This window comes from Lonchura striata, chromosome 21 (assembly GCF_046129695.1).
Source record: "Lonchura striata isolate bLonStr1 chromosome 21, bLonStr1.mat, whole genome shotgun sequence".
In the NCBI taxonomy this organism is placed as follows: Eukaryota; Metazoa; Chordata; class Aves; order Passeriformes; family Estrildidae; genus Lonchura; species Lonchura striata.
Genome location: NC_134623.1, coordinates 1,943,557 through 1,969,312, shown reverse-complemented (window position 1 = coordinate 1,969,312; position 25,756 = coordinate 1,943,557). Strand labels below are relative to the sequence as shown.

The 25,756-nt window shown below is 57.4% G+C and overlaps 1 protein-coding gene across 1 annotated transcript; it reads left to right on the top strand.

Annotated features, from left to right (window-relative positions):
• The first annotated feature begins 2,021 nt into the window (after positions 1 to 2,021).
• On the top strand, positions 2,022 to 24,540 carry LOC110479085 (procollagen galactosyltransferase 1). Its single transcript, XM_077787757.1, has 12 exons — positions 2,022 to 2,139; positions 3,012 to 3,122; positions 4,609 to 4,726; positions 5,868 to 6,002; positions 8,122 to 8,326; positions 9,894 to 10,013; positions 13,010 to 13,086; positions 14,027 to 14,133; positions 14,219 to 14,351; positions 16,699 to 16,826; positions 19,720 to 19,926; positions 24,255 to 24,540. The coding sequence occupies exons 1-12, from the start codon at positions 2,129 to 2,131 to the stop codon at positions 24,517 to 24,519; spliced, it is 1,617 nt and encodes a 538-aa protein (XP_077643883.1). The 5' UTR covers positions 2,022 to 2,128; the 3' UTR covers positions 24,520 to 24,540.
• The last annotated feature ends 1,216 nt before the right edge of the window (positions 24,541 to 25,756 follow it).

The following is a 25,756-nucleotide window of genomic DNA, read 5'->3' as shown; positions in this document are numbered from 1 at the left end:
GAGAAATTCATGGAAAATGTCCCTGAAATGGAGAAATTCCATGGAAAAAATAAGAAAAATGTCCTTAAAATTGAGGCATTCCATGGAAAAATGTCCCTGAAATGGAGAAATTCCAGGAATAATGAGGAAACTTCCAGGGGAAAATGTCAGAGAAATGGAGAATTTTCCATGGAAAAATATCCCAGGAATTGAAAATTCCAATGGGATTTTTGGACCTTTATTTTATGGGATTTTTTGGAATTTCTGGGCTCTTTTTTAACATTATTTTTTGGTTCTTTTTTTGGGATTTTAGATGGATTTTTTTGGGATTTGGGGCTGCTTTGGCTGAGCTGGAAATCACAACAAAATCCTTGAAATTCTGGGGAAAAAAAGGAAAAAAAAAATCACAAAAATGCAAAAATTCTGGAATTGGGGGCTGGGAATCCCAGCGGGAACTGGGAGAGGAAAAATTGGGCTGAAAATGGGCCAAAAAATCAGAATTTTGGTGTTTTGGGGGCTTTTATTTTGATTTTTTTTGGGGGAATAAATGGAATTTGGATGAGCTGGAATTGGGGTGAGAATTCCTTGGATTTGGGGGATGAAACTGGGAGGGTAAAACTGGCCTGAAAAAAGCAAATTTTGGGTCTGTTTGGCAGCAGAAATGGGGAAAATTTTGATTTTATCCATGGAAAAATGGGGAATTTGAACTGGGATGAACTGGGAGGGACTGGGACAAACTGGGAGGGATAAAACTGGCCTGAAAAAAGCAAATTTTGAGTCCATTTGGGAGCAGGAATTGGGAAAAATTTCCTTTTTTATCCATGGAAAGTTGGGAATTTGGACTGGGATGAACTGGGAGGAGTAAAAAGGAGTAAAAATGGGCTGAAAACCACAAATTTTAGGTCTGTTTGGGAGCAGGAATTGGGAAATTTTCCTTTTTTATCCATGGAAAAATCGGGAATTTGGACTGGGTGGGACTGGGATATACTGGGAGGGATAAAATTGGGCTGAAAAAAGCAAATTTTGGTTCTGTTTGGGAGCAGAAATGGGGAAAATTTTGAGTTTTATCCATGGAAAAATTGGGAATTTGGACTGGGAGGGTCTGGGATGAACTGGGATAAACTGGGAGGGACTGGTATAAACTTGGAGGGATAAAACTGGCCTGAAAAAAGCCAATTTTGGGTCCATTTGGGAGCAGGAATGGGAAATTTCCCTTTTTTATTCATGGAAAAATTGGGAATTTGAACTGGGGTGAACTGGGAGGGGTAAAAAGGAGTAAAAATGGGCTGAAAAACACAAATTTTAGGTCTGTTTGGGAGCAGGAATTGGGAAATTTTCCTTTTTTATCCATGGAAAAATCGGGAATTTGGACTGGGAGGGACTGGGATGAATCGGGAGGAAATGGGAGGGGCAAAACTGGCCTGAAAAAAATCAAATTTTGGGTCCGTTTGGGAGCAGAAATGGGAAAAAATCCAATTTTTTATGACAACAACGTGGGCGTGGCTTCACCGCCGCTGCCCATATATGGCGCTGGTGGGTGGGCGTGGCCTCCGGCGCGGCCCGACCAATCAGCGCGCAGCGGGCGTGGCTTCACCGCCGCTGCCCATATATGGCGCTGGTGGGTGGGCGTGGCCTCCGGCGCGGCCCGACCAATCAGCGCGCAGTGGGCGTGGCTTCACCGCCGCTGCCCATATATGGCGATGGTGGGTGGGCGTGGCCTCCGGCGCGGCCCGACCAATCAGCGCGCAGTGGGCGTGGCTTCACCGCCGCTGCCCATATATGGCGCTGGTGGGTGGGCGTGGCCTCCGGCGCGGCCCGACCAATCAGCGCGCAGTGGGCGTGGCCATCGCGAGGCGGGCGAGGGGAAGGGCGTGGCCCGCCGTGAGGGCGGCCCAAGATGGCGGCGCGGCCGTGGCCGCCGCTGCTGCCGCTGCTGCTGCCGCTGCTGGCGGCGCCGGGCCGCGCTCCCCGCCCGGGGCTCGGGCTCGGGCCCGGCCCCGCCGCCGCCTATTTCCCCGAGGAGCGCTGGAACCCGGAGTCGCCGCTGCGGCCGCCGCGCGTGGCCGTGGCGCTGCTGGCGCGGAACGCGGCCCACGCGCTGCCGCTGGTGCTGGGAGGGCTGGAGAGGCTGCGGCACCCCACGGACAGGATGGCGCTGTGGTGGGGACAGAGGGGACATGGGGACAGTGGGGATAGTGGGACATTGGGGACAGTGGGGGGATTGGGGACAATGGGGACATTGGGGACACTGGGGACACTGGGGACACTGGGGACATTGGGGACAGTGGGGGGATTGGGGATGTTGGGAACACTGGGGACATTGGGGACATTGGGGACATTGGGGACATTGGGGACATTGGGGACACTGGGGACACTGGGGACATTGGGGACATTGGGGACACGGGGACATTGGGGACATTGGGGGGACATTTGGGACACTGGGGACATTGGGGACATCGGGGACATTTTGGGGGGTTGGGGGTTGGGGACACTGGGGGGACACGGCACCCCACGGCCAGGATGGCGCTCTGGTGGGACTGGGGACACCGAGGGGACACTGGGGGGACACTGTGACATTCCTGTGTGTGACACCACCTGTGTGACCCCGAGTGACCCTGTGTGACCCCCGTGACCCTGAGTGACCTTTTGTGACCCCCGTGACCCCTCTGTGACCCCTCTGTCCCCCCAGGGTGGCCACTGACCACAGCGTGGACACCTCTGGGTGCGAGTGTGACACTGTGACCCCTGAGTGACCCCTGTGACCCTGAGTGACCCCTGTGACCCTGAGTGACCCTTTGTGACCCCTGTGTGACCCCTGTAGCCCCTGAGTGGCCCCTGTGACCCCCGTGACCCGAGTGACCCCTGTGACTCCCATGTGACCCCAGGGTGGCCACTGACCACAGCGTGGACACCTCTGGGTGCGAGTGTGACACTGTGACCCCGAGTGACCTCTGTGACCCTGAGTGACCCCTGTGACCCCTGAGTGACCCCTGTGACCCCGAGTGACCCCCGTGACCCCCGTGTGACCCCAGGGTGGCCGCTGACCACAGCGTGGACAACACCTCGGCCGTGCTGGCGGCGTGGCTGGGCCGCGTGCGGGGCCGCTACCACCGCGTGCTCTGGAGGCACCAGGAGCAGCCCACGTGAGGCCGGGGGGCTTCGGGGGGCTCCCAGGCCTTCGGGGGGCTCCCAGGCGTTTTTTTGGGGGGTTTCTGTGGGATTTTGGGGGGTTTTGGGGGCGGTTTTTGGGGGGGTTTTGGGGGGTTGGTCACTTTGGTGAGGGGAGGCAGCAGGAAGAGACCACGTTGGTCTGGGGGGCTCTGGCGCATTTTTGGGGGGCTCTGATGCATTTTTGGGGGGCTCTGACACACTTTTGGGGGGATCTGATGCATTTTTGGGGGGCTCTGATGCATTTTTGGGGGTCTGGGGGTGTTCAGGGTGGGGTTTTGGGGGTGTTTTTTGGGTTTTTTTGGGGGATTTGGTCATTATAGGAAGGGGAGAAACCAGGAGCAGCCCACGTGGGTTTGGGGGGCTCTGAGGCATTTTTGGGGGGGTTTGAGAAATTTTGAGGGGCTCTGACGCATTTCTGGGGGGCTCTGACGCATTTTGGGGGGTATGGGGGTGATCAGGGAGGGATTTTGGGGGGTTTTTTGGGGGTTTTTCTGGGGGTTTGGTCACTTTGGGGAGGGGAGGCAGCAGGAAGAGACCACATGAGTCTGGGGGGCTCAAAGGAATTTTGGGGGGTTTGAGACATTTTGGGGGCTCTGACACATTTTTGGGGGGGTTCCTGTGGGATTTTGGGGGGTCCCGGGGGTGTTTGAGGGATCCTGGAGGGTCTCAAAGGGATTTTGGGGTGTCTGAGGTGCCCCCCTGGTGCCCCCCAGGTCAATCCCCAAGGAGGAGAGACCCAAATTTGGGGGGAGGACTCCCAAAATTTTGGGACTGTCCCAAGCTTTTGAGTGTTCCTGTGGATCCCTAAATTTTGGGGGGGGTCCCTAAGATTTTGGGGGGGTCCCTGGGATTTTGGGGGGCTCTCCCCGGGATTTTGGGGTGTCTGAGGTGCCTCCCTGATGCCCCCAGGTCGTTCCCCGATGAGGAGAGACCCAAATTCTGGGACTGTCCCAAGTTTTGGAGGGTCCCTGTGGGTGCCCAAATTTCAGGGGGCTCCCCAGGATTTTGGGGCGGGTCTCCCCAGAATTGGGTGGGGTCTCTCGGAAATTTGGGGGTCTGTCCCCAGAATTTGGGGTGTCTTGGTGCCCCCCCGGTGCCCCCCAGGTCAATCCCCAAGGAGGAGGAACTCAAATTTGGGGAGAGGAGTCCCCACATTTTTGGGACTGCCCCAGGTTTTGAGGGTCCCTGTGGATCCCCAAATTTTGGGGGGGGGGGTCCCTAGGATTTTGGGGGGGTCCCTGGGATTTTGGGGGGCTCTCTCCCGGATTTTGGGGTGTCTGAGGTGCCCCCCCGGTGCCCCCCAGGTCAATCCCCAATGAGTCGGGGCTGAAATTTTGTGACTGTCCCCAGTTTTGGAGGGTCCCTGTGGGTGCCCCGATTTCGGGGTGCTCCCCAGGATTTTGGGGGGCTCTCCCCGGGATTTTGGGGTGTCTGAGGTGCCCCCCCGGTGCCCCCCAGGTCCTTCCCCGACGAGGAGGGCCCCAAGCACTGGAGCCCCTCTCGCTATGAGCACCTGATGAGGCTGCGCCAGGAGGCCCTGGAGGCTGCCCGGGCCATGTGGGCCGACTACCTGCTGGTACGGGGGGGCCCCGAATTTGGGGAGGGGTCCCCGAATTTGGGGAGGGGTCCCCCGATTTGGGGAGGGGTCCCCAAGGGTCCCTGAGCCCTGGGGTGGGGGGAAAAAGTCACCCCAAAGGGGACAAACGGAGCCCTGGGTGAGGGAAACAGGACAGCCAAGCCGAGGTGTGATTTGGGGGGGATCCCCAATTTGGGGAGGGGTCCCCGAATTTGGGGAGGGGTCCCCAAGGGTCCCTGAGCCCCGGGGTGGGGGGCAAAAGTCACCCCAGAGGGGACAAACGGAGCCCTGGGGTGGGGGACGTTGGGGAAACCTGCACCCATGAGTGGCCCTGTCTGATTTTTGGGGGTCCCTGAGATATCCCAGGTGTGCCCCAGGTGCCCCCAAGTGTGTCCCAGGTGTCCCAGGTGCCCCCAGGTGTGCCCAGGTGTGGCCCAGGTGTGTCCAGGTGCCCCCAGGTGTGTCCCAGGTGTGCCTCAGCTGTGCCCAGGTGCCCCACAGGTGTGCCCAGGTGTGTCCAGGTGTGCCTAGCTGTGTCCCCAGCTGTGCCCAGGTGTCCCCAGGTGTCCCCAGGTGCCCCCAGCTGTGCCCAGCTGTGTCTCCCCGCAGTTCCTGGACGCGGACAATGTCCTGCTGAACCCGGACACGCTGGGGGTGCTCCAGGTGCCCCCAGCTGTGCCCAGGTTTCCCCAGGTGTGCCCAGGTGTTCCCAGGTGTTCCCAGGTGTCCCCAGGTGCCCCCAGGTGTCCCCAGCTGTGCCCAGCTGTGTCTCCCCGCAGTTCCTGGACGCGGACAATGTCCTGCTGAACCCGGACACGCTGGGGGTGCTCCAGGTGCCCCCAGGTGTCCCCAGGTGTCCCCAGGTGTCCCCAGGTGTCCCCAGGTGTGCCCAGGTGTTCCCAGGTGTCCCCAGGTGTTCCCAGGTGTCCCCAGGTGTTCCCAGGTGTCCCAGGTGTCCCCAGGTGTGTCTCCCCGCAGTTCCTGGACGCGGACAATGTCCTGCTGAACCCGGACACGCTGGGGGTGCTCCAGGTGTCCCCAGGTGTCCCCAGGTGTCCCCAGGTGTGTCCCCAGGTGTCCCCAGGTGTGCCCAGGTGTGTCCCAGGTGCCCCCAGGTGTCCCCAGCTGTGTCTCCCCGCAGTTCCTGGACGCGGACAATGTCCTGCTGAACCCGGACACGCTGGCCGTGCTGGTGGCCGAGAACAGAACCGTGGTGGCGCCGATGCTGGACTCGCGCGCCGCCTACTCCAACTTCTGGTGCGGCGCCACCGCGCAGGTGAGGGCGGGGCCGGGCGGGGCCGGGGGCACTGACCAATCCCAGTGGTCACTCCCAGTGCCCGTTCCCAGTGCTCATTCCCAGTGGTCACTCCCCATTCCCAGTGGTCACTCCCCATTCCCAGTGGTCACTCCCCATTCCCAGTGCCCATTCCCAGTGGTCACTCCCCATTCCCAGTGGTCACTCCCCATTCCCAGTGCCCATTCTAACTGACCATTCCCAGTGCCCGTTCCCAGTGCCCATTCCCAGTGCTCATTCCCAGTGGTCACTCCCCTTTCCCATTGGTCATTCCCCATTCCCATTGGTCATTCCCCATTCCCATTGGTCATTCCCCATTCCCTGTGGCCATTCCCATTGGTCATTCCCCTTTCCCAGTGGTCACTCCCCATTCCCAGCGGTCACTCCCCGTTCCAAGTGGTCACTCCCCATTCCCTGTGGCCATTCCCAGTGGTCACTCCCCATTCCCAGTGGTCACTCCCCATTCCCTGTGGCCATTCCCAGTGGTCACTCCCATTTCCCGGTGGTCACTTCCCCATTCCCTGTGGCCATTCCCATTGGTCATTCCCCATTCCCAGTGGTCATTCCCCATTCCCTGTGGCCATTCCCATTGGTCATTCCCCATTCCCAGTGGTCACTCCCATTCCCAGTGGTCATTCCCCATTCCCAGTGCCCATTCCCAGTGGTCACTCCCCTTTCCCAGTGGTCATTCCCCATTCCCAGTGGCCATTCCCATTGGTCACTCCCCATTCCCAGTGCCCATTCCCAGTGGTCACTCCCCATTCCCAGTGGTCACTCCCCATTCCCAGTGGTCACTCCCCATTCCCTGTGGCCATTCCCATTGGTCACTCCCCATTCCCAGTGGTCATTCCCCATTCCCAGTGCCCATTCCCATTGGTCACTCCCCTTTCCCATCGGTCACTCCCCATTCCCAGTGGTCACTCCCCATTCCCTGTGGCCATTCCCAGTGGTCACTCCCCATTCCCAGTGGTCACTCCCCATTCCCAGTGGTCACTCCCCATTCCCAGTGGTCACTCCCCGTTCCAAGTGGTCATTCCCCATTCCCAGTGGCCATTCCCATTGGTCATTCCCCATTCCCAGTGGCCATTCCGAGTGGTCACTCCCCATTCCCAGTGGTCACTCCCCGTTCCAAGTGGTCACTCCCCATTCCCAGTGGCCATTCCCATTGGTCATTCCCCATTCCCAGTGGTCACTCCCCATTCCCAGTGGTCACTCCCATTGGTCACTCCCCTTTCCCAGTGGTCACTCCCCTTTCCCAGTGGTCACTCCCCATTCCCAGTGGTCACTCCCCATTCCCAGTGGCCATTCCCATTGGTCACTCCCCATTCCCAGTGGTCACTCCCCTTTCCCAGTGGTCACTCCCCTTTCCCAGTGGTCACTCCCCATTCCCAGTGGTCACTCCCCATTCCCAGTGGCCATTCCCATTGGTCATTCCCCATTCCCATTGGTCACTCCCCATTCCCAGTGGTCATTCCCCATTCCCATTGGTCACTCCCCATTCCCAGTGGTCACTCCCCATTCCCAGTGGCCATTCCCATTGGTCACTCCCCATTCCCAGTGGTCACTCCCCATTCCCAGTGGTCACTCCCATTTCCCGGTGGTCACTTCCCCATTCCCTGTGGCCATTCCCATTGGTCACTCCCGTTTCCCAGTGGTCACTCCCCATTCCCAGTGGCCATTCCCATTGGTCACTCCCCATTCCCAGTGGTCACTCCCCATTCCCAGTGGCCATTCCCATTGGTCACTCCCCTTTCCCAGTGGTCACTCCCCATTCCCAGTGGTCACTCCCCATTCCCAGTGGCCATTCCCATTGGTCACTCCCCTTTCCCATTGGTCACTCCCCATTCCCAGTGGTCACTCCCCATTCCCGGTGGTCACTTCCCCATTCCCTGTGGCCATTCCCATTGGTCATTCCCCATTCCCAGTGGTCACTCCCCATTCCCAGTGCCCATTCCCATTGGTCACTCCCCTTTCCCATTGGTCACTCCCCATTCCCATTGGTCACTCCCCATTCCCAGTGCCCATTCCCAGTGGTCACTCCCCTTTCCCAGTGGTCACTCCCCATTCCCAGCGGTCACTCCCAGCGGTCACTCTGTGCCAGGGCTATTACCGCCGCACGGCCGACTACCTGCCGATCCGGCGCCGGGAGCGCCGGGGCTGCTTCGCGGTGCCGATGGTTCACTCCACCTTCCTGCTGGACCTGCGCCGGGAGCGCTCGCGGCTCTTGGCCTTCCACCCGCCGCCGCCCGGCTACACCGGCCCCTTCGACGACATCCTCGTCTTCGCCGCCGCCTGCCGGCACGCCGGTGAGCCTCGGCACCAGTCCTTGGCTTGGCTTGGCTTGGCTTGGCTTGGCTTGGCTTGGCTTGGCTTGGCTTGGCTTGGCTTGGCTTGGCTTGGCTTGGCTTGGCTTGGCTTGAGTTGGGTTGGGTTGGCTTGGGCTGGGATGACATCCTCATCTTCGCCACCGCCTGCCGGCACGCCGGTGAGCATTGGCACCAGTCCTTGGGTTGGGTTGGGTTGGGTTGGGTTGGGTTGAGTTGGGTTGGGTTGGGTTGGATTGAGTTGGGTTGGGATGACGTCCTCGTCTTTGCCGCCGCCTGCCGGCACACCGGTGAGCATCGGTGTGGGATCAATGGGCTTGGGTTGGGTTGGGATGGGTTGGGATGGGTTGGGTTGGGTTTGGATGGGCTGAGTTGGGTTTGGTTTGGTTGAGTTGGGTTGGTTGAGTTGGGTTGGGTTGGGTTGGGTTGGTTTGGTTGGGTTCAGTTGGGTTGGTTGGGTTGGGTTGGTTGGGTTGGGTTGGGTTGGTTGGGTTGGGTTGGTTTGGTTGGGTTCGGTTGGGTTGGGTTGGTTTGGTTGGGTTGGGTTGGGGTGGGTTGGGTTGAGTTGGGTTGAGTTGGGTTGGTTGGGTTGGGTTGGTTGGGTTGGGTTGGGTTGGTTTGGTTGGGTTCAGTTGGGTTGGTTGGGTTGGGTTGGTTGGGTTGGGTTGGGTTGGTTGGGTTGGGTTGGTTTGGTTGGGTTCGGTTGGGTTGGGTTGGTTTGGTTGGGTTGGGTTGGGGTGGGTTGGGTTGAGTTGGGTTGAGTTGGGTTGGTTGGGTTGGGTTGGTTGGGTTGGGTTGGGTTGGTTTGGTTGGGTTCAGTTGGGTTGCATTGGGTTGGTTTGGTTGGGTTGGGTTGGGGTGGGTTGGGTTGAGTTGGGTTGGTTTGGTTGGGTTCAGTTGGGTTGGTTTGGTTGGGTTGGTTTGGTTGGGTTGGTTGGGTTCAGTTGGGTTGGTTGGGTTGGGTTGGTTGGGTTGGTTTGGTTTGGTTGGGTTGGGTTCAGTTGGGTTGTTTTGGGTTCAGTTGAGTCGGGTCGGGTTTGGAACTGGGCTGGGATTTGAGATGGACTTGGGGTGATCCCGACTCCCCCACCCTGATCCCGCACTGGTCCCGTTCCTGATCCCGATCCCATTCCCGATCCCATCCCCGATCCCAACCCCGATCCCATCCCTGATCCCAACGTTCCCGATCCCATTCCCGATCCCATCCCCGATCCCAATGTTCCCAATCCCAACATTCCCGATCCCATCCCCGATCCCATCCCTGATCCCAACGTTCCCAATCCCAACATTCCCGATCCCATCCCCGATCCCAACATTCCCGATCCCATCCCCGATCCCATCCCTGATCCCAATGTTCCCAATCCCAACATTCCCGATCCCATCCCCGATCCCATCCCTGATCCCAACGTTCCCGATCCCATTCCCGATCCCATCCCCGATCCCAACCCTGATCCCATTCCCGATGCCAACATTCCCGATCCCGATCCCGTTATCCCTGATCCCGATCCCGACATTCCCGACATTCCCGACGTTCCCGATCCCATTCCAGGGGTGCAGATGTTCGTGTCCAACCGGGAGCAGTTCGGGTTCCTGCCGGTGCCGCTGCGCTCCCAGAGCTCCCTGCGGGACGAGGCCGAGAACTTCCTGCACGTCCAGCTGGAGATCATGGGTGAGATCCCGGCGGATCCCGGGATCCCCGGGGCCTCGGGATCATCCCAAAGATCCGGGGCCTCGGGATCATCCCAAAGATCCGGGGCCTCGGGATCCAGGGCCAGGAGAAGGATCCAAATGGATCCAAATTGATCCCAAAGGATCCAGAGCCTTGGGATTGGAGAAGGGAAATCCAAAAGGATCCCAAGGGATCCCAAGGGATCCAGGGCTTTGGGATTATCCCAAAGATCCGGAGCCTTGGGATCCAGGGGGAGGGGAAGGATCCCAAGGAATCCCAATGGATCCAAATGGATCCAGGGCCTTGGGATTGGAGAAGGGAAGGATCCCAATGGATCCCAAAGGATCCCAAAGGATCCCAAAGGATCCCAAAGGATCCCAAAGGATCCCAATGGATCCAAGGATTTGGGATTGGAGAAGGGAAGGATCCCAAAGAATCCCGAAGGATCCCGAAGGATCCAAGGATTTGGGATTGGAGAAGGGAAGGATCCCAAAGGATCCCAAGGGATCCAAGGATTTGGGATTGGAGAAGGGAAGGATCCCAAAGGATCCCAAGGGATCCAAGGATTTGGGATTTGAGAAGGGAAGGATCCCAATGGATCCCAAAGGATCCCAAAGGATCCAAGGATTTGGGATTGGAGAAGGGAAGGATCCCAAAGGATCCCAATGGATCCCAAAGGATCCAAGGCCTTGGGGTTGTGGGGGAGGGAAGGATTCCAGTGAATCCCAATGGATCCCAATGGATTCACAGCCTTGGGATTGTGGGGGAGAGGAGGATCCCAAAGGATCCCAAAGGATCCCAAAGGATCCAGGGCCTTGGGATTGGGGGAGGGAGGAGGATCCCAATGGATCGAGGGATTTGGGATTGGGGGAGGGAAGGATCCCAAAGGATCCTCAGGGATCCAGGGCTTTGGGATCATCCCATTGGATCCAGAGATTTGGGATCACGGGGAGGGAAGGATCCCAAAGGATCCCAACAGATCCAAAGGATCCCAACAGATCCAAAGGATCCAGGGCTTTGGGATAATCCCAGAGGATCCAGGGATTCGATTTGGGGCCCATTCCCGTGGGATTTGGGGCTCATTCCCACGGGATTTGGGGCTCATTCCCACGGGATTTGGGGCTCATTCCCGTGGGATTTGGGGCTCATTCCCACGGGATTTGGGGCTCATTCCCGTGGGATTTGGGGCTCATTCCCGTGGGATTTGGGGCTCATTCCCGTGGGATTTGGGGCTCATTCCCACGGGATTTGGGGCTCATTCCCACGGGATTTGGGGCTCATTCCCGTGGGATTTGGGGCTCATTCCCACGGGATTTGGGGCTCATTCCCGTGGGATTTGGGGCTCATTCCCGTGGGATTTGGGGCTCATTCCCACGGGATTTGGTGCTCATTCCCACGGGATTTGGGGCTCATTCCCGTGGGATTTGGGGCTCATTCCCGTGGGATTTGGGGCTCATTCCCGTGGGATTTGGGCTCATTCCCGTGGGATTTGGGGCTCATTCCCGTGGGATTTGGGGCTCATTCCCGTGGGATTTGGGGCTCATTCCCGTGGGATTTGGGGCTCATTCCCACGGGATTTGGGGCTCATTCCCGTGGGATTTGGGGCCCATTCCCGTGGGATTTGGGGCTCATTCCCGTGGGATTTGGGGCTCATTCCCGTGGGATTTGGGGCTCATTCCCACGGGATTTGGGGCTCATTCCCACGGGATTTGGGGCTCATTCCCGTGGGATTTGGGGCTCATTCCCGTGGGATTTGGGGCTCATTCCCGTGGGATTTGGGGCTCATTCCCGTGGGATTTGGGGCTCATTCCCACGGGATTTGGGGCTCATTCCCATGGGATTTGGGGCTCATTCCCACGGGATTTGGGGCTCATTCCCGTGGGATTTGAGGCTCATTCCCGTGGGATTTGGGGCTCATTCCCACGGGATTTGGGGCTCATTCCCACGGGATTTGGGGCTCATTCCCACGGGATTTGGGGCTCATTCCCACAGGATTTGGGGCTCATTCCCACGGGATTTGGGGCTCATTCCCGTGGGATTTGGGGCTCATTCCCACGGGATTTGGGCTCATTCCCACGGGATTTGGGGCTCATTCCCACAGGATTTGGGGCTCATTCCCACGGGATTTGGGGCTCATTCCCACGGGATTTGGGGCTCATTCCCGTGGGATTTGGGGCTCATTCCCGTGGGATTTGGGGCTCATTCCCGTGGGATTTGGGGCTCATTCCCGTGGGATTTGGGGCTCATTCCCACGGGATTTGGGGCTCATTCCCACGGGATTTGGGCTCATTCCCACGGGATTTGGGGCTCATTCCCACAGGATTTGGGGCTCATTCCCACGGGATTTGGGGCTCATTCCCACGGGATTTGGGCTCATTCCCACGGGATTTGGGGCTCATTCCCACAGGATTTGGGGCTCATTCCCACGGGATTTGGGGCTCATTCCCACGGGATTTGGGGCTCATTCCCGTGGGATTTGGGGCTCATTCCCGTGGGATTTGGTGCTCATTCCCACGGGATTTGGGGCTCATTCCCACGGGATTTGGGGCTCATTCCCACGGGATTTGGGGCTCATTCCCACGGGATTTGGGGCTCATTCCCACGGGATTTGGGGCTCATTCCCGTGGGATTTGGGGCTCATTCCCACGGGATTTGGGGCTCATTCCCGTGGGATTTGGTGCTCATTCCCACGGGATTTGGGGCTCATTCCCACGGGATTTGGGGCTCATTCCCACGGGATTTGGGGCTCATTCCCACGGGATTTGGGGCTCATTCCCGTGGGATTTGGTGCTCATTCCCACGGGATTTGGGGCTCATTCCCATGGGATTTGGGGCTCATTCCCACGGGATTTGGGGCTCATTCCCACGGGATTTGGGGCTCATTCCCACGGGATTTGGGGCTCATTCCCACGGGATTTGGGCTCATTCCCGTGGGATTTGGGCCCATTCCCGTGGGATTTGGGGCCCATTCCCACGGGATTTTCCCGTTCCCACAGTGAAGCTCCCTCCGGCCGAGCCCTCCCCCCACGTGTGGGTCCCTCCCAAGGTCCTGGACAAGCTGGGATTCGATGAGGTGGGAGCCCCTCCCTCGGAATTCCGGCCTCTCCCTCGGGATTTGGGGCCTTTTCCCACCTTTTCTTCGGGATTTTGGATCATCTTCCTCCTTTTCCTTGGGATTTTGGGTGAATTTTCCCTATTCCCCCTGGATTTTCAGTGAATTCCCCCAAATTTCCCCAATTCCCCCTGGATTTTGGGTGAATCCCCCAAAATTTCCCCATTTTCCCCCCGGATTTCAGGTGAATCCCCCCAAATCTCCCCATTCCCCCCGGATCTTTCCTAATTTTCCCGATTTTCCGGATTTTCCCCGTTCCCAGGTGTTCCTGATCAACCTTTTTCCCCCCAAATTTTGGGTGAATCCCCCCAAATCTCCCCATTTCTCCTCAGATTTCCCTGTTTTCCCCCCGGATTTTGGGTGAATCCCCCCAAACCTCCCCATCCCCCCGGATCTTTCCCAATTTTCCGGATTTCCCCGTTCCCAGGTGTCCCTGATCAACCTTTTTCCCCCCGGATTTCGGGTGAATCCCTCCAAATCTCCCCATTTCTCCTCAGATTTCCCTGTTTTCCCCCTGGATTTTGGGTGAATCCCCCCAAATCTCCCCATTTCTCCTCAGATTTCCCTGTTTTCCCCCCGGATTTCGGGTGAATCCCCCCAAATCCCCATCCCCCCGGATCTTTCCCGATGTTCCGGATTTCCCCCGTTCCCAGGTGTTCCTGATCAACCTTTTCCCCCGGATTTCGGGTGAATCCCCCCAAACCTCCCCATTTCTCCTCAAATTTCCCTGTTTTCCCCCCGGATTTTGGGTGAATCCCCCCAAACCTCCCCATTTCTCCTCAGATTTCCCTGTTTTCCCCCCGGATTTCGGGTGAATCCCCCCGGATTTCGGGTGAATCCCCCCAAACCTCCCCATTCCCCCCGGATCTTTCCCAATTTCCCGGATTTTCCCCGTTCCCAGGTGTTCCTGATCAACCTGCGGCGCCGGCCGGACCGCCGGGCGCGGATGCTGCGCACGCTGCAGGAACTGGGGGTCTCCCCCAAGCTGGTGGAGGCCGTGGACGGGCGGTGAGCCCCGGGGGGGGTCGGGAATTCCCGGAACCTCCCCCAGATCCCCCCGGAATTCCCTTCCGGAACGTTCCGGGCTCCGCAGGGCCCTGAACAGCAGCCAGGCGGAGGCGCTGGGGGTGCGGATGCTGCCGGGGTACCGGGACCCCTTCCACGGGAGACCCCTGACCCGCGGCGAGGTCGGCTGCTTCCTCAGCCACTTCCGCGTCTGGCAGGAGGTGAGCCCGGAATTCCGGAATTTGGGGTGGGAATTCGGGAATTTGGGGGGTCAGGAAGGATCCAGAGGGTCCATGGGGGTCAGGGAGTCCAGGGGAGTTCAGGGAATTCCAAAGGAGTTGCTGCTTCCTCAGCCACTTTGGCATCTGGCAGGAGGTGAGCCCGGAATTCCGGAATTTGGGGTGGGAATTCGGGAATTTGGGGGGTCTGGAAGGATCCAGAGGGTCCATGGGGGTCAGGGGAATTTGGGGACATTCAGGGAATTCCTAAGGAGCTGCTGATTCCTCAGCCACTTCCACGTCTGGCAGGAGGTGAGCCCGGAATTCGGGAATTTTGGGAGTTTGGGATGGGAATTCGGGAATTTGGGGGGTCAGGAATGTTCCAGAGGGTCCATGGGGGTCAGGGAGTCCAGGGGAGTTCAGGGAATTCCCAAGGGTGGGAGGGAGTTGGGAGCTGCTGCTTCCGTGTCTGGCAGGAGGTGAGCCCGGAATTCGGGAATTTTGGGAGTTTGGGATGGGAATTAGGGAATTTGGGGTGTTTAGGAAGGATCCAGTGGGACCAGGGAATTCAGGGAATTCCAGAGGGTGGTGCTCCTTGGGGTCCATCCCAAACCCTGGAAATCCCGAGGCTGGGCGGCGATTCCCGGCACTCCTGGGTTCCATCCCAATCCTGGAATTCCAGAGGCTGGGGGGTGATTCCCGGGTGATTCCCGGTGCTCCTGGGTTCCATCTGGAATTCCAGAGGCTGGGGGGTGATTCCCAGCTCTTCCCGGGTCCATTTCAAATCCTGGAATTCCCGAGGGTGGGCGGTGATTCCCGTCTCTCCCGGGGTCCATCTGGAATTCCCGAGGGTGGGTGGTGATTCCCGTCTCTCCCGGGGTCCATCTGGAATTCCCGAGGGTGGGCGGTGATTCCCGTCTCTCCCGGGGTCCATCCCAAATCCTGGAATTCCAGAGGGTGGGCGGTGATTCCCGGCTCTCCCGGGGTCCATCCCAAATCCTGGAATTCCAGAGGGTGGGCGGTGATTCCCGTCTCTCCCGGGTTCCATCTGGAATTCCCGAGGGTGGGCGGTGATTCCCATCTCTCCCGGGGTCCATCCCAAATCCTGGAATTCCCGAGGGTGGGCGGTGATTCCCGTCTCTCCCGGGGTCCATCCCAAATCCTGGAATTCCAGAGGGTGGGCGGTGATTCCCGTCTCTCCCGGGTTCCATCTGGAATTCCAGAGGGTGGGTGGTGATTCCCGTCTCTCCCGGGGTCCATCTGGAATTCCCGAGGCTGGGTGGTGATTCCCGGCTCTCCCGGGTTCCATCCCAAATCCTGGAATTCCCGAGGCTGGGCGGTGATTCCCATCTCTCCCGGGGTCCATCCCAAATCCTGGAATTCCCGAGGCTGGGTGGTGATTCCCATCTCTCCCGGGGTCCATCCCAAATCCTGGAATTCCCGAGGCTGGGCGGTGATTCCCGGGGTCCATCTGGAATTCCCGAGGGTGGGCGGTGATTCCCGTCTCTCCCGGGGTCCATCCCAAATCCTGGAATTCCCGAGGCTGGGCGGTGATTCCCGTCTCTCCCGGGTTCCATCTGGAATTCCCGAGGGTGGGCGGTGATTCCCAGCTCTCCCGGGTTCCATCTGGAATTCCAGAGGGTGGGCGGTGATTCCCGTCTCTCCCGGGTTCCATCTGGAATTCCCGAGGGTGGGCGGTGATTCCCGGCTCTCCCGGGTTCCATCCCAAATCCTGGAATTCCCGAGGGTGGGCGGTGATTCCCGTCTCTCCCGGGTTCCATCTGGAATTCCCGAGGGTGGGCGGTGATTCCCAGCTCTCCCGGGTTCCATCCCAAATCCTGGAATTCCCGAGGGTGGGCGGTGATTCCCGTCTCTCCCGGGTTCCATCTGGAATTCCCGAGGGTGGGCGGTGATTCCCAGCTCTCCCGGGTTCCATCCCAAATCCTGGAATTCCCGAGGGTGGGCGGTGATTCCCGTCTCTCCCAGGTTCCATCTGGAATTCCCGAGGGTGGGTGGTGATTCCCATCTCTCCCGGGGTCCATCCCAAATCCTGGAATTCCCGAGGGTGGGCGGTGATTCCCGTCTCTCCCGGGTTCCATCTGGAATTCCCGAGGGTGGGTGGTGATTCCCGGCTCTCCCGGGGTCCATCCCAAATCCTGGAATTCCCGAGGGTGGGCGGTGATTCCCATCTCTCCCGGGGTCCATCCCAAATCCTGGAATTCCCGAGGCTGGGCGGTGATTCCCGTCTCTCCCGGGGTCCATCTGGAATTCCCGAGGCTGGGCGGTGATTCCCGGGCGGCTCCCGGCGCTCCGGGTCGCTCCGGCATTCCCGGCGCTCCGGCATTCCCAGATTTCGGCGCGGGGCCTGCGGCGCTCGCTGGTGCTGGAGGACGATCTGCGCTTCGAGGTTTTCTTCCGCAGCCGCCTGGAGGAGCTGATGGAGCAGCTGGAGCAGGCGGCCATCGACTGGGACCTCGTGTGAGCCTTCATCCCCCCTCATCATCATCCTCATCCTCCTCATCCTCATCCTCGTCCCAAAACTCACCCCAGTCCTCTGGGACCTCGTGTGAGCCTTCGTCCCCCCTCATCATCATCCTCATCCTCCTCATCCTCGTCCTCGTCCCAAAACTCACCCCAGTCCCCGGGGACCTCGTGTGAGCCTTCGTCCCCTCATCATCCTCATCATCCTCATCCTTATCCTCATCCCAAGACTCACCCCAGTCCCCTGGGACCTCGTGTGAGCCTTCCTCCCCTCCTCATCCTCATCCTCATCATCCTCGTCCTCATCCCAAAACTCAGCCCAATCCCTGGGGACCTCGTGTGAGCCTTCGTCCCCTCCTCATCCTCATCCTCATCATCCTCATCCCAAGACTCACCCCAGTCCCCTGGGACCTCGTGTGAGCCTTCCTCCCCTCCTCATCCTCATCCTCATCATCCTCGTCCTCATCCCAAAACTCAGCCCAATCCCTGGGGACCTCGTGTGAGCCTTCGTCCCCTCCTCATCCTCATCCTCATCATCCTCATCCCAAGACTCACCCCAGTCCCCTGGGACCTCGTGTGAGCCTTCGTCCCCCCCTCCTCATCCTCATCATCCTCATCATCCTCATCCCAAGACTCACCCCAGTCCCCGGGGACCTCGTGTGAGCCTTCGTCCCCCCCTCCTCATCCTCATCATTCTCATCCCACTGCTCCCCATTTCCTGAGGCCTCTTGGATCCCATTGATCCCATCGATCCCAATAGTACCATTGATCCCATTGATCCCGATGACCCCATTGATCCCAATGACCCCATTGAACCCATTCATCCCATTGATCCCATCGACCTCATTGATCCCATTGGTTCCAATGACCCCATTGACCTCATTGATCCCATTGACCCCATTCATACCATGGACCTCACTGACCCCAATGACCCCATTGACCCCAATGACCCCATTGACCCCACTGACCTAATTTGCCCCATTGACCCCACTGACCTCATTGATCCCATTGACCCCATTCATCCCATTGACCTCATTGGCCCCATTGATCCCAATGACCCCATTAATCTCATTGATCCGATTGACCCCGATGACCCCAATGACCTCATTCATCCCATGGACCTCACTGACCCAAATGACCCATTGACCCCATTGACCCCAATGACCCCACTGACCCCATTGACCCCACTGACCCAAATTACCCCATTGACCCCAATGACCCCACTGACCCCAATGACCCCACTGACCCCATTGACCCCACTGACCCCATTGACCTCACTGACCCCATTGACCCCACTGACCCCATTGACCTCACTGACCCAAATGACCCCGATGACCCCAATGACCCCATTGATCCCAATACCATTGACCTCATTGACCCCAATGACCCCACTGACCCTATTGACCCTGATGACCCCAATGACCTCATTCATCCCATGGACCTCACTGACCCAAATGACCCCATTGACCCCACTGACCCCACTAACCCCATTGACCCCATTGACCCCATTGACCCCGATGACCCCATTGACCCCAATGACCCCACTGACCCCATTGACCCCACTGACCCCACTAACCCCATTGACCCCATTGACCCCATTGACCCCGATGACCCCATTGACCCTAATGACCCCATTGACCCCAATGACCCCACTGACCCCATTGACCCCACTGACCCCACTGACCCCATTGACCTCACTGACCCAAATGACCCATTGACCCCACTGACCCCATTGACCTCATTGACCCCGATGACCCCATTGACCCCAATGACCCCACTGACCCCACTAACCCCATTGACCCCACTGACCCCATTGACCTCATTGACCCCGATGACCCCATTGACCCCAATGACCCCACTGACCCCATTGACCTCACTGACCCAAATGACCCATTGACCCCACTGACCCCACTGACCCCATTGATCCCACTGACCCCATTGATCCCATTGACCTCATTGACCCCGATGACCCCACTGACCCCATTGACCCCACTGACCCCATTGACCTCACTGACCCAAATGACCCATTGACCCCACTGACCCCACTGACCCCATTGACCCCATTGACCCCATTGACCCCATTGACCCCGATGACCCCATTGACCCCAATGACCCCACTGACCCCATTGACCCCACTGACCCCACTAACCCCATTGACCCCACTGACCCCATTGACCCCATTGACCCCGATGACCCCATTGACCCTAATGACCCCATTGACCCCAATGACCCCACTGACCCCATTGACCCCACTGACCCCATTGACCTCACTGACCCAAATGACCCATTGACCCCACTGACCCCATTGACCTCATTGACCCCGATGACCCCATTGACCGCAATGACCCCACTGACCCCACTAACCCCATTGACCCCACTGACCCCATTGACCTCATTGACCCCGATGACCCCATTGACCCCAATGACCCCACTGACCCCATTGACCTCACTGACCCAAATGACCCATTGACCCCACTGACCCCACTGACCCCATTGATCCCACTGACCCCATTGATCCCATTGACCTCATTGACCCCGATGACCCCACTGACCCCATTGACCCCACTGACCCCATTGACCCCATTGACCTCACTGACCCAAATGACCCATTGACCCCACTGACCCCATTGACCCCACTGACCCCATTGATCCCATTGACCCCATTGACCTCATTGACCCCATTGACCCCGATGACCCCACTGACCCCATTGACCCCACTGACCCCAATGACCTCAATGACCCAAATGACCCCATTGACCCCACTGACCCCGTTGACCTCACTGACCCAAATTACCCCATTGACCCCAGTGACCCCATTGACCCCGATGACCCCAATGACACCATTGATGTCATTGACCCCACCGACCCCGCCGCTCCCCGCTGTTCCCAGCTACCTGGGCCGGAAGCGGCTGGAGCCGGAGCGCGCGGAGCGCGGCGTGCCGGGCGTGCGGCAGCTGCTGCGGCCGGGCTACTCCTACTGGAGCCTGGGCTACGCGCTGTCGCTGCGCGGCGCCCGCAAGCTCCTGGCCGCCGAGCCCCTGGGCAAGATGATCCCGGTGGACGAGTTCCTGCCCCTCATGTTCGACCGGCACCCCAGGTACGGGAGTGATGGGATTTGGGGGATTTGGGGGATCTGTGGGATCAGGGATACAGGGACGAGTTCCTGCCCCTCGTGTTCGACCGGCACCCCAGGTACGGGAGTGATGGGATTTGGGGGATTTGGGGGATTTGGGGGATTTATGGGATCAGGGATACAGGGATGAGTTCCTGCCCCTCGTGTTCGACCGGCACCCCAGGTACGGGAGTGATGGGATTTGGGGGATTTGGGGGATTTGTGGGATCAGGGATACAGGGATGAGTTCCTGCCCCTCATGTTCGACCGGCACCCCAGGTACGGGAGTGATGGGATTTGGGGGATTTGGGGGATTTATGGGATTTATGGGATCAGGGATACAGGGATGAGTTCCTGCCCCTTGTGTTCGACCGGCACCCCAGGTACGGGAGTGATGGGATTTGGGGGATTTGGGGGATTTGGGGGATTTATGGGATCAGGGATACCGGGATGAGTTCCTGCCCCTCGTGTTCGACCGGCACCCCAGGTACGGGAGTGATGGGATTTGGGGGATTTGGGGGATTTGGGGGATCTGTGGGATCAGGGATACAGGGATGAGTTCCTGCCCCTCATGTTCGACCGGCACCCCAGGTACGGGAGTGATGGGATTTGGGGGATTTGGGGGATTTGGGGGATCAGGGATACAGGGATGAGTTCCTGCCCCTCATGTTCGACCGGCACCCCAGGTACGGGAGTGATGGGATTTGGGGGATTTGGGGGATTTATGGGATCAGGGATACAGGGATGAGTTCCTGCCCCTCATGTTTGACCACCACCCCAGGTACGGGAGTGATGGGATTTGGGGGATTTGGGGGATTTATGGGATCAGGGATACAGGGATGAGTTCCTGCCCCTCATGTTTGACCACCACCCCAGGTACGGGATTGATGGCATTTGGGGGATTTGGGGGATTTATGGGATCAGGGATACAGGGATGAGTTCCTGCCCCTCATGTTCGACCGGCACCCCAGGTACGGGAGTGATGGGATTTGGGGGATTTATGGGATTTGTGGGATCAGGGATACAGGGATGAGTTCCTGCCCCTCATGTTCGACCGGCACCCCAGGTACGGGAGTGATGGGATTTGGGGGATTTGGGGGATTTGGGGGATCAGGGATGAGTTCCTGCCCCTCGTGTTCGACCGGCACCCCAGGTACGGGAGTGATGGGATTTGGGGGATTTGGGGGATTTATGGGATTTGTGGGATCAGGGATACAGGGATGAGTTCCTGCCCCTCGTGTTCGACCGGCACCCCAGGTACGGGATTGATGGGATTTGGGGGATTTATGGGATTTGTGGGATCAGGGATACCGGGATGAGTTCCTGCCCCTCGTGTTCCACCGGCACCCCAGGTACGGGAGTGATGGGATTTGGGGGATTTGGGGGATTTGGGGGATCTGTGGGATCAGGGATACAGGGATGAGTTCCTGCCCCTCGTGTTCGACCGGCACCCCAGGTACGGGAGTGATGGGATTTGGGGGATTTGGGGGATTTGGGGGATCAGGGATACAGGGATGAGTTCCTGCCCCTCGTGTTCGACCGGCACCCCAGGTATGATGGGATTTATGGGATGTGGGGTCAGGAATTTATGGGATTGATGGGATCTATGGGATTGATGGGATTTATGGCATTGGGAATAGTGGATTTGGGATATCGGGATGAGTTCCTGCCCCTCGTGTTCCACTGGCACCCAGCTACGGGGTTTGGGGGATTTGGGTACTTCTCTCGGGTCTCTCCTTTTTTCCCTCATTTCTCACTTTTTTCTCATTTTTCCCCATTTCCCCCATCTTCCTCCATTTTTCCCCTTTTCCCCCCATTTTTCACATTTTCCTCATTTCCTCCCCATTTCCCCCCCATTTTCACCTTTTCCCCCCATTTTTTCCTCATTTTCCCCACATTTTTTCCCCAATTTCCCCCCATTTCCCCCTGGTTTTTACCCAATTTCACTGGATTTCCCCCCATTTTTTCCCCAATTTTCCCCCATTTTTCCCCCATTTTTCCCCCAATTTCCCCCCATTTTTCCCCCAATTTCCCCAGATTTTCCCCCATTTTTTCCCTAATTTCCCCCATTTTTTCCCTGTTTTTTCCCCAATTTCCCCAGATTTCCCCCCAATTTCCCCATTTTTCCCCCCAACTTCCCCCCATTTTTTCCCCAATTTTCCCAGATTTTCCCCCAAATTCCCCCAATTTCCCCCCGTTTTTTCCCCAATTTCCCCGGATTTTCCCCCCTTTTTTTCCCCAATTTCTACCCACTTTTCCCCAATTTCCCCCCATTTTACCCTAGTTTTTTTCCCAATTTCACTGGATTTCCCCCCATTTTTTCCCCAATTTTCCCACAATTTCCCCCCATTTTTCCCCCAATTTCCCCAGATTTTCCCCCATTTTTTCCCTAATTTCCCCCATTTTTTCCCTGTTTTTTCCCCAATTTCCCCAGATTTCCCCCCAATTTCCCCGTTTTTTTCCCCAACATCCCCCCATTTTTTCCCCAATTTCCCCGGATTTTCCCCCCTTTTTTCCCCCAATTTCTACCCACTTTTCCCCAATTTCCCCCCATGTTTTCCCCAGTTTCCCTGAATTTCCCCCCAATTTCCCCAGATTTTCCCCATTTTTCTCCCTTTTTTTCCCCAATTTCCCCCCATTTTTTCCCAAATTTCCCCCATTTTCCCCCCGTTTTTTCCCCAATTTCCACCCATTTATTCCCCAATTTCCCCCCAATTTTTACCCAATTTCCCCCCCATTTTCCACCCATTTTTCCCCAATTTCCCCGGATTTTCCCCCCTTTTTTTCCCCAATTTCCCCCCATGTTTTCCCCAGTTTCCCTGAATTTCCCCCCAATTTCCCCAGATTTTCCCCATTTTTCTCCCTTTTTTTCCCCAATTTCCCCCCATTTTTTCCCAAATTTCCCCCATTTTCCCCCTGTTTTTTCCCCAATTTCCACCCATTTATTCCCCAATTTCCCCCCAAATTTTACCCAATTTCCCCGTTTTTTACCCAATTTCCCCCCCATTTTCCACCCGTTTTTCCCCAATTTCCCCGGATTTTCCCCCCTTTTTTTCCCCAATGTCTACCCACTTTTCCCCAATTTCCCCCCATTTTACCCTAGTTTTTTTCCCAATTTCCCTGGATTTTCCCCCATTTTTTCCCCAATTTTCCCAGATTTTCCCCCATTTTTTCCCTAATTTCCCCCATTTTTTCCCTGTTTTTTCCCCAATTTCCCCCCAATTTCCCCGTTTTTCCCCCCAACTTCCCCCCATTTTTTCCCCAATTTTCCCCCAAATTCCCCCAATTTCCCCCCGTTTTTTCCCCAATTTCCACCCATTTATTCCCCAATTTCCCCCCAATTTTTACCCAATTTCCCCCCCATTTTCCACCCGTTTTTCCCCAATTTCCCCGGATTTTCCCCCCGTTTTTTCCCCAATTTCCACCCATTTATTCCCCAATTTCCCCCCAATTTTTACCCTATTTCTCCCCCCATTTTCCACCCGTTTTTCCCCAATTTCCCCGGATTTTCCCCCCTTTTTTTCCCCAATGTCTACCCACTTTTCCCCAATTTCCCCCCATTTTACCCTAGTTTTTTTCCCAATTTCCCTGGATTTTCCCCCATTTTTTCCCCAATTTTCCCACAATTTCCCCCCATTTTTCCCCCAATTTCCCCAGATTTTCCCCCATTTTTTCCTAAATTCCCCCATTTTTTCCCTGCTTTTTCCCCAATTTCCCCCCAATTTCCCCGTTTTTTTCCCCAACATCCCCCCATTTTTTCCCCAATTTTCCCAGATTTTTCCCCAGATTTTCCCCCCATTTTTTCCCCAATTTCCACCCATTTATTCCCCAATTCCCCCCCCATTTTCCACCCGTTTTTCCCCAATTTCCCCGGATTTTCCCCCCTTTTTTCCCCCAATTTCTACCCACTTTTCCCCAATTTCCCCCCATGTTTTCCCCAGTTTCCCTGAATTTCCCCCCAATTTCCCCAGATTTTCCCCATTTTTCTCCCTTTTTTTCCCCAATTTCCCCCCATTTTTTCCCAAATTTCCCCCATTTTCCCCCCGTTTTTTCCCCAATTTCCACCCATTTATTCCCCAATTTCCCCCCAATTTTTACCCAATTTCCCCCCCATTTTCCACCCATTTTTCCCCAATTTCCCCGGATTTTCCCCCCTTTTTTTCCCCAATTTCCCCCCATTTTTTCCCCAGTTTCCCTGAATTTCCCCCCAATTTCCCCAGATTTTCCCCATTTTTCTCCCTTTTTTTCCCCAATTTCCCCCCATTTTTTCCCAAATTTCCCCGAATTTCACTTTTCCCCCCGTTTTTCCGCAGCCCCGAGTATTCCCGGCACTTTTCCCGGCGGGACCTGCGGGCGTTCTCGGCGGAGCCGCTGCTGCTCTTCCCCACGCACTACACGGGCGAGCCCGGCTACGTCAGCGACACCGAGAGCCGGCGCCGGGAATTCCCGCGGGAATCCCGCAATTCCCACCCCCAGAGCCCCCCGGAGCCCCCCGAAATCTGGGATGGGGAGGAATTCCTGTGGGAATCCCAAAATTCCCAGCCCCAGCAGGAGAGCGACGCCCACGAGGAGCTCTGACCCCGAAATCCCCAAAATTTGGAATGGGAATTCCCACGGGAATCCCGGAATTCCCAGCCTCAGGCAGGACAAGCTCCAACCCCAAAATCCCCAAAATTTGGGAGGAATTCCCGCGGGAATCCCGGAATTCCCAACCCCACAACGACACCAAGAGCCCCCCGAAATCTGGGATGGGGAGGAATTCCTGTGGGAATCCCAAAATTCCCAGCCCCAGCAGGAGAGCGACGCCCACGAGGAGCTCTGACCCCGAAATCCCCAAAATTTGGAATGGGAATTCCCACGGGAATCCCGGAATTCCCAGCCTCAGGCAGGACAAGCTCCAACCCCAAAATCCCCAAAATTTGGGAAGAATTCCCGCAGGAATCCCGGAATTCCCAGCCTCAGGCAGGACAAGCTCCAACCCCAAAATCCCCAAAATTTGGGAACAATTCCCACAGGAATCCCGGAATTCCCAGCCCCAAAGTGACACCGAGAGCCCCCCGAAATTTGGGAACAATTCCCACAGGAATCCCAGAATTCCCAACCCCAGAGCCGCACCCAGAGCCCCCCGGAGCCCCCCGAAATCTGGGATGGGGAGGAATTCCTGTGGGAATCCCAAAATTCCCAGCCCCAGCAGGAGAGCGACGCCCACGAGGAGCTCTGACCCCGAAATCCCCAAAATTTGGAATCGGAATTCCCATGGGAATCCCGGAATTCCCAGCCCCAAAGTGACACCGAGAGTCCCCCGAAATTTGGGAAGAATTCCCACGGGAATCCCGGAATTCCCAACCCCAAAGTGACACCGAGAGTCCCCCGAAATTTGGGAAGAATTCCCGCGGGAATCCCGGAATTTCCAACCCCAAAGTGACACCGAGAGCCCCCCGAAAGTTGGGAAGAATTCCCACGGGAATCCCGGAATTCCCAGCCCCAAAGTGACACCGAGAGCCCCCCGAAATTTGGGAACAATTCCCGCGGGAATCCCGGAATTCCCAACCCCAGAGCCGCACCCAGAGCCCCCCGGAGCCCCCCGAAATCTGGGATGGGGAGGAATTCCTGTGGGAATCCCAAAATTCCCAGCCCCAGCAGGAGAGCGATGCCCACGAGGAGCTCTGACCCCGAAATCCCCAAAATTTGGGAAGAATTCCCGCAGGAATCCCGGAATTCCCAGCCTCAGGCAGGACAAGCTCCAACCCCAAAATCCCCAAAATTTGGGAACAATTCCCGCAGGAATCCTGGAATTCCCAACCCCAAAGTGACA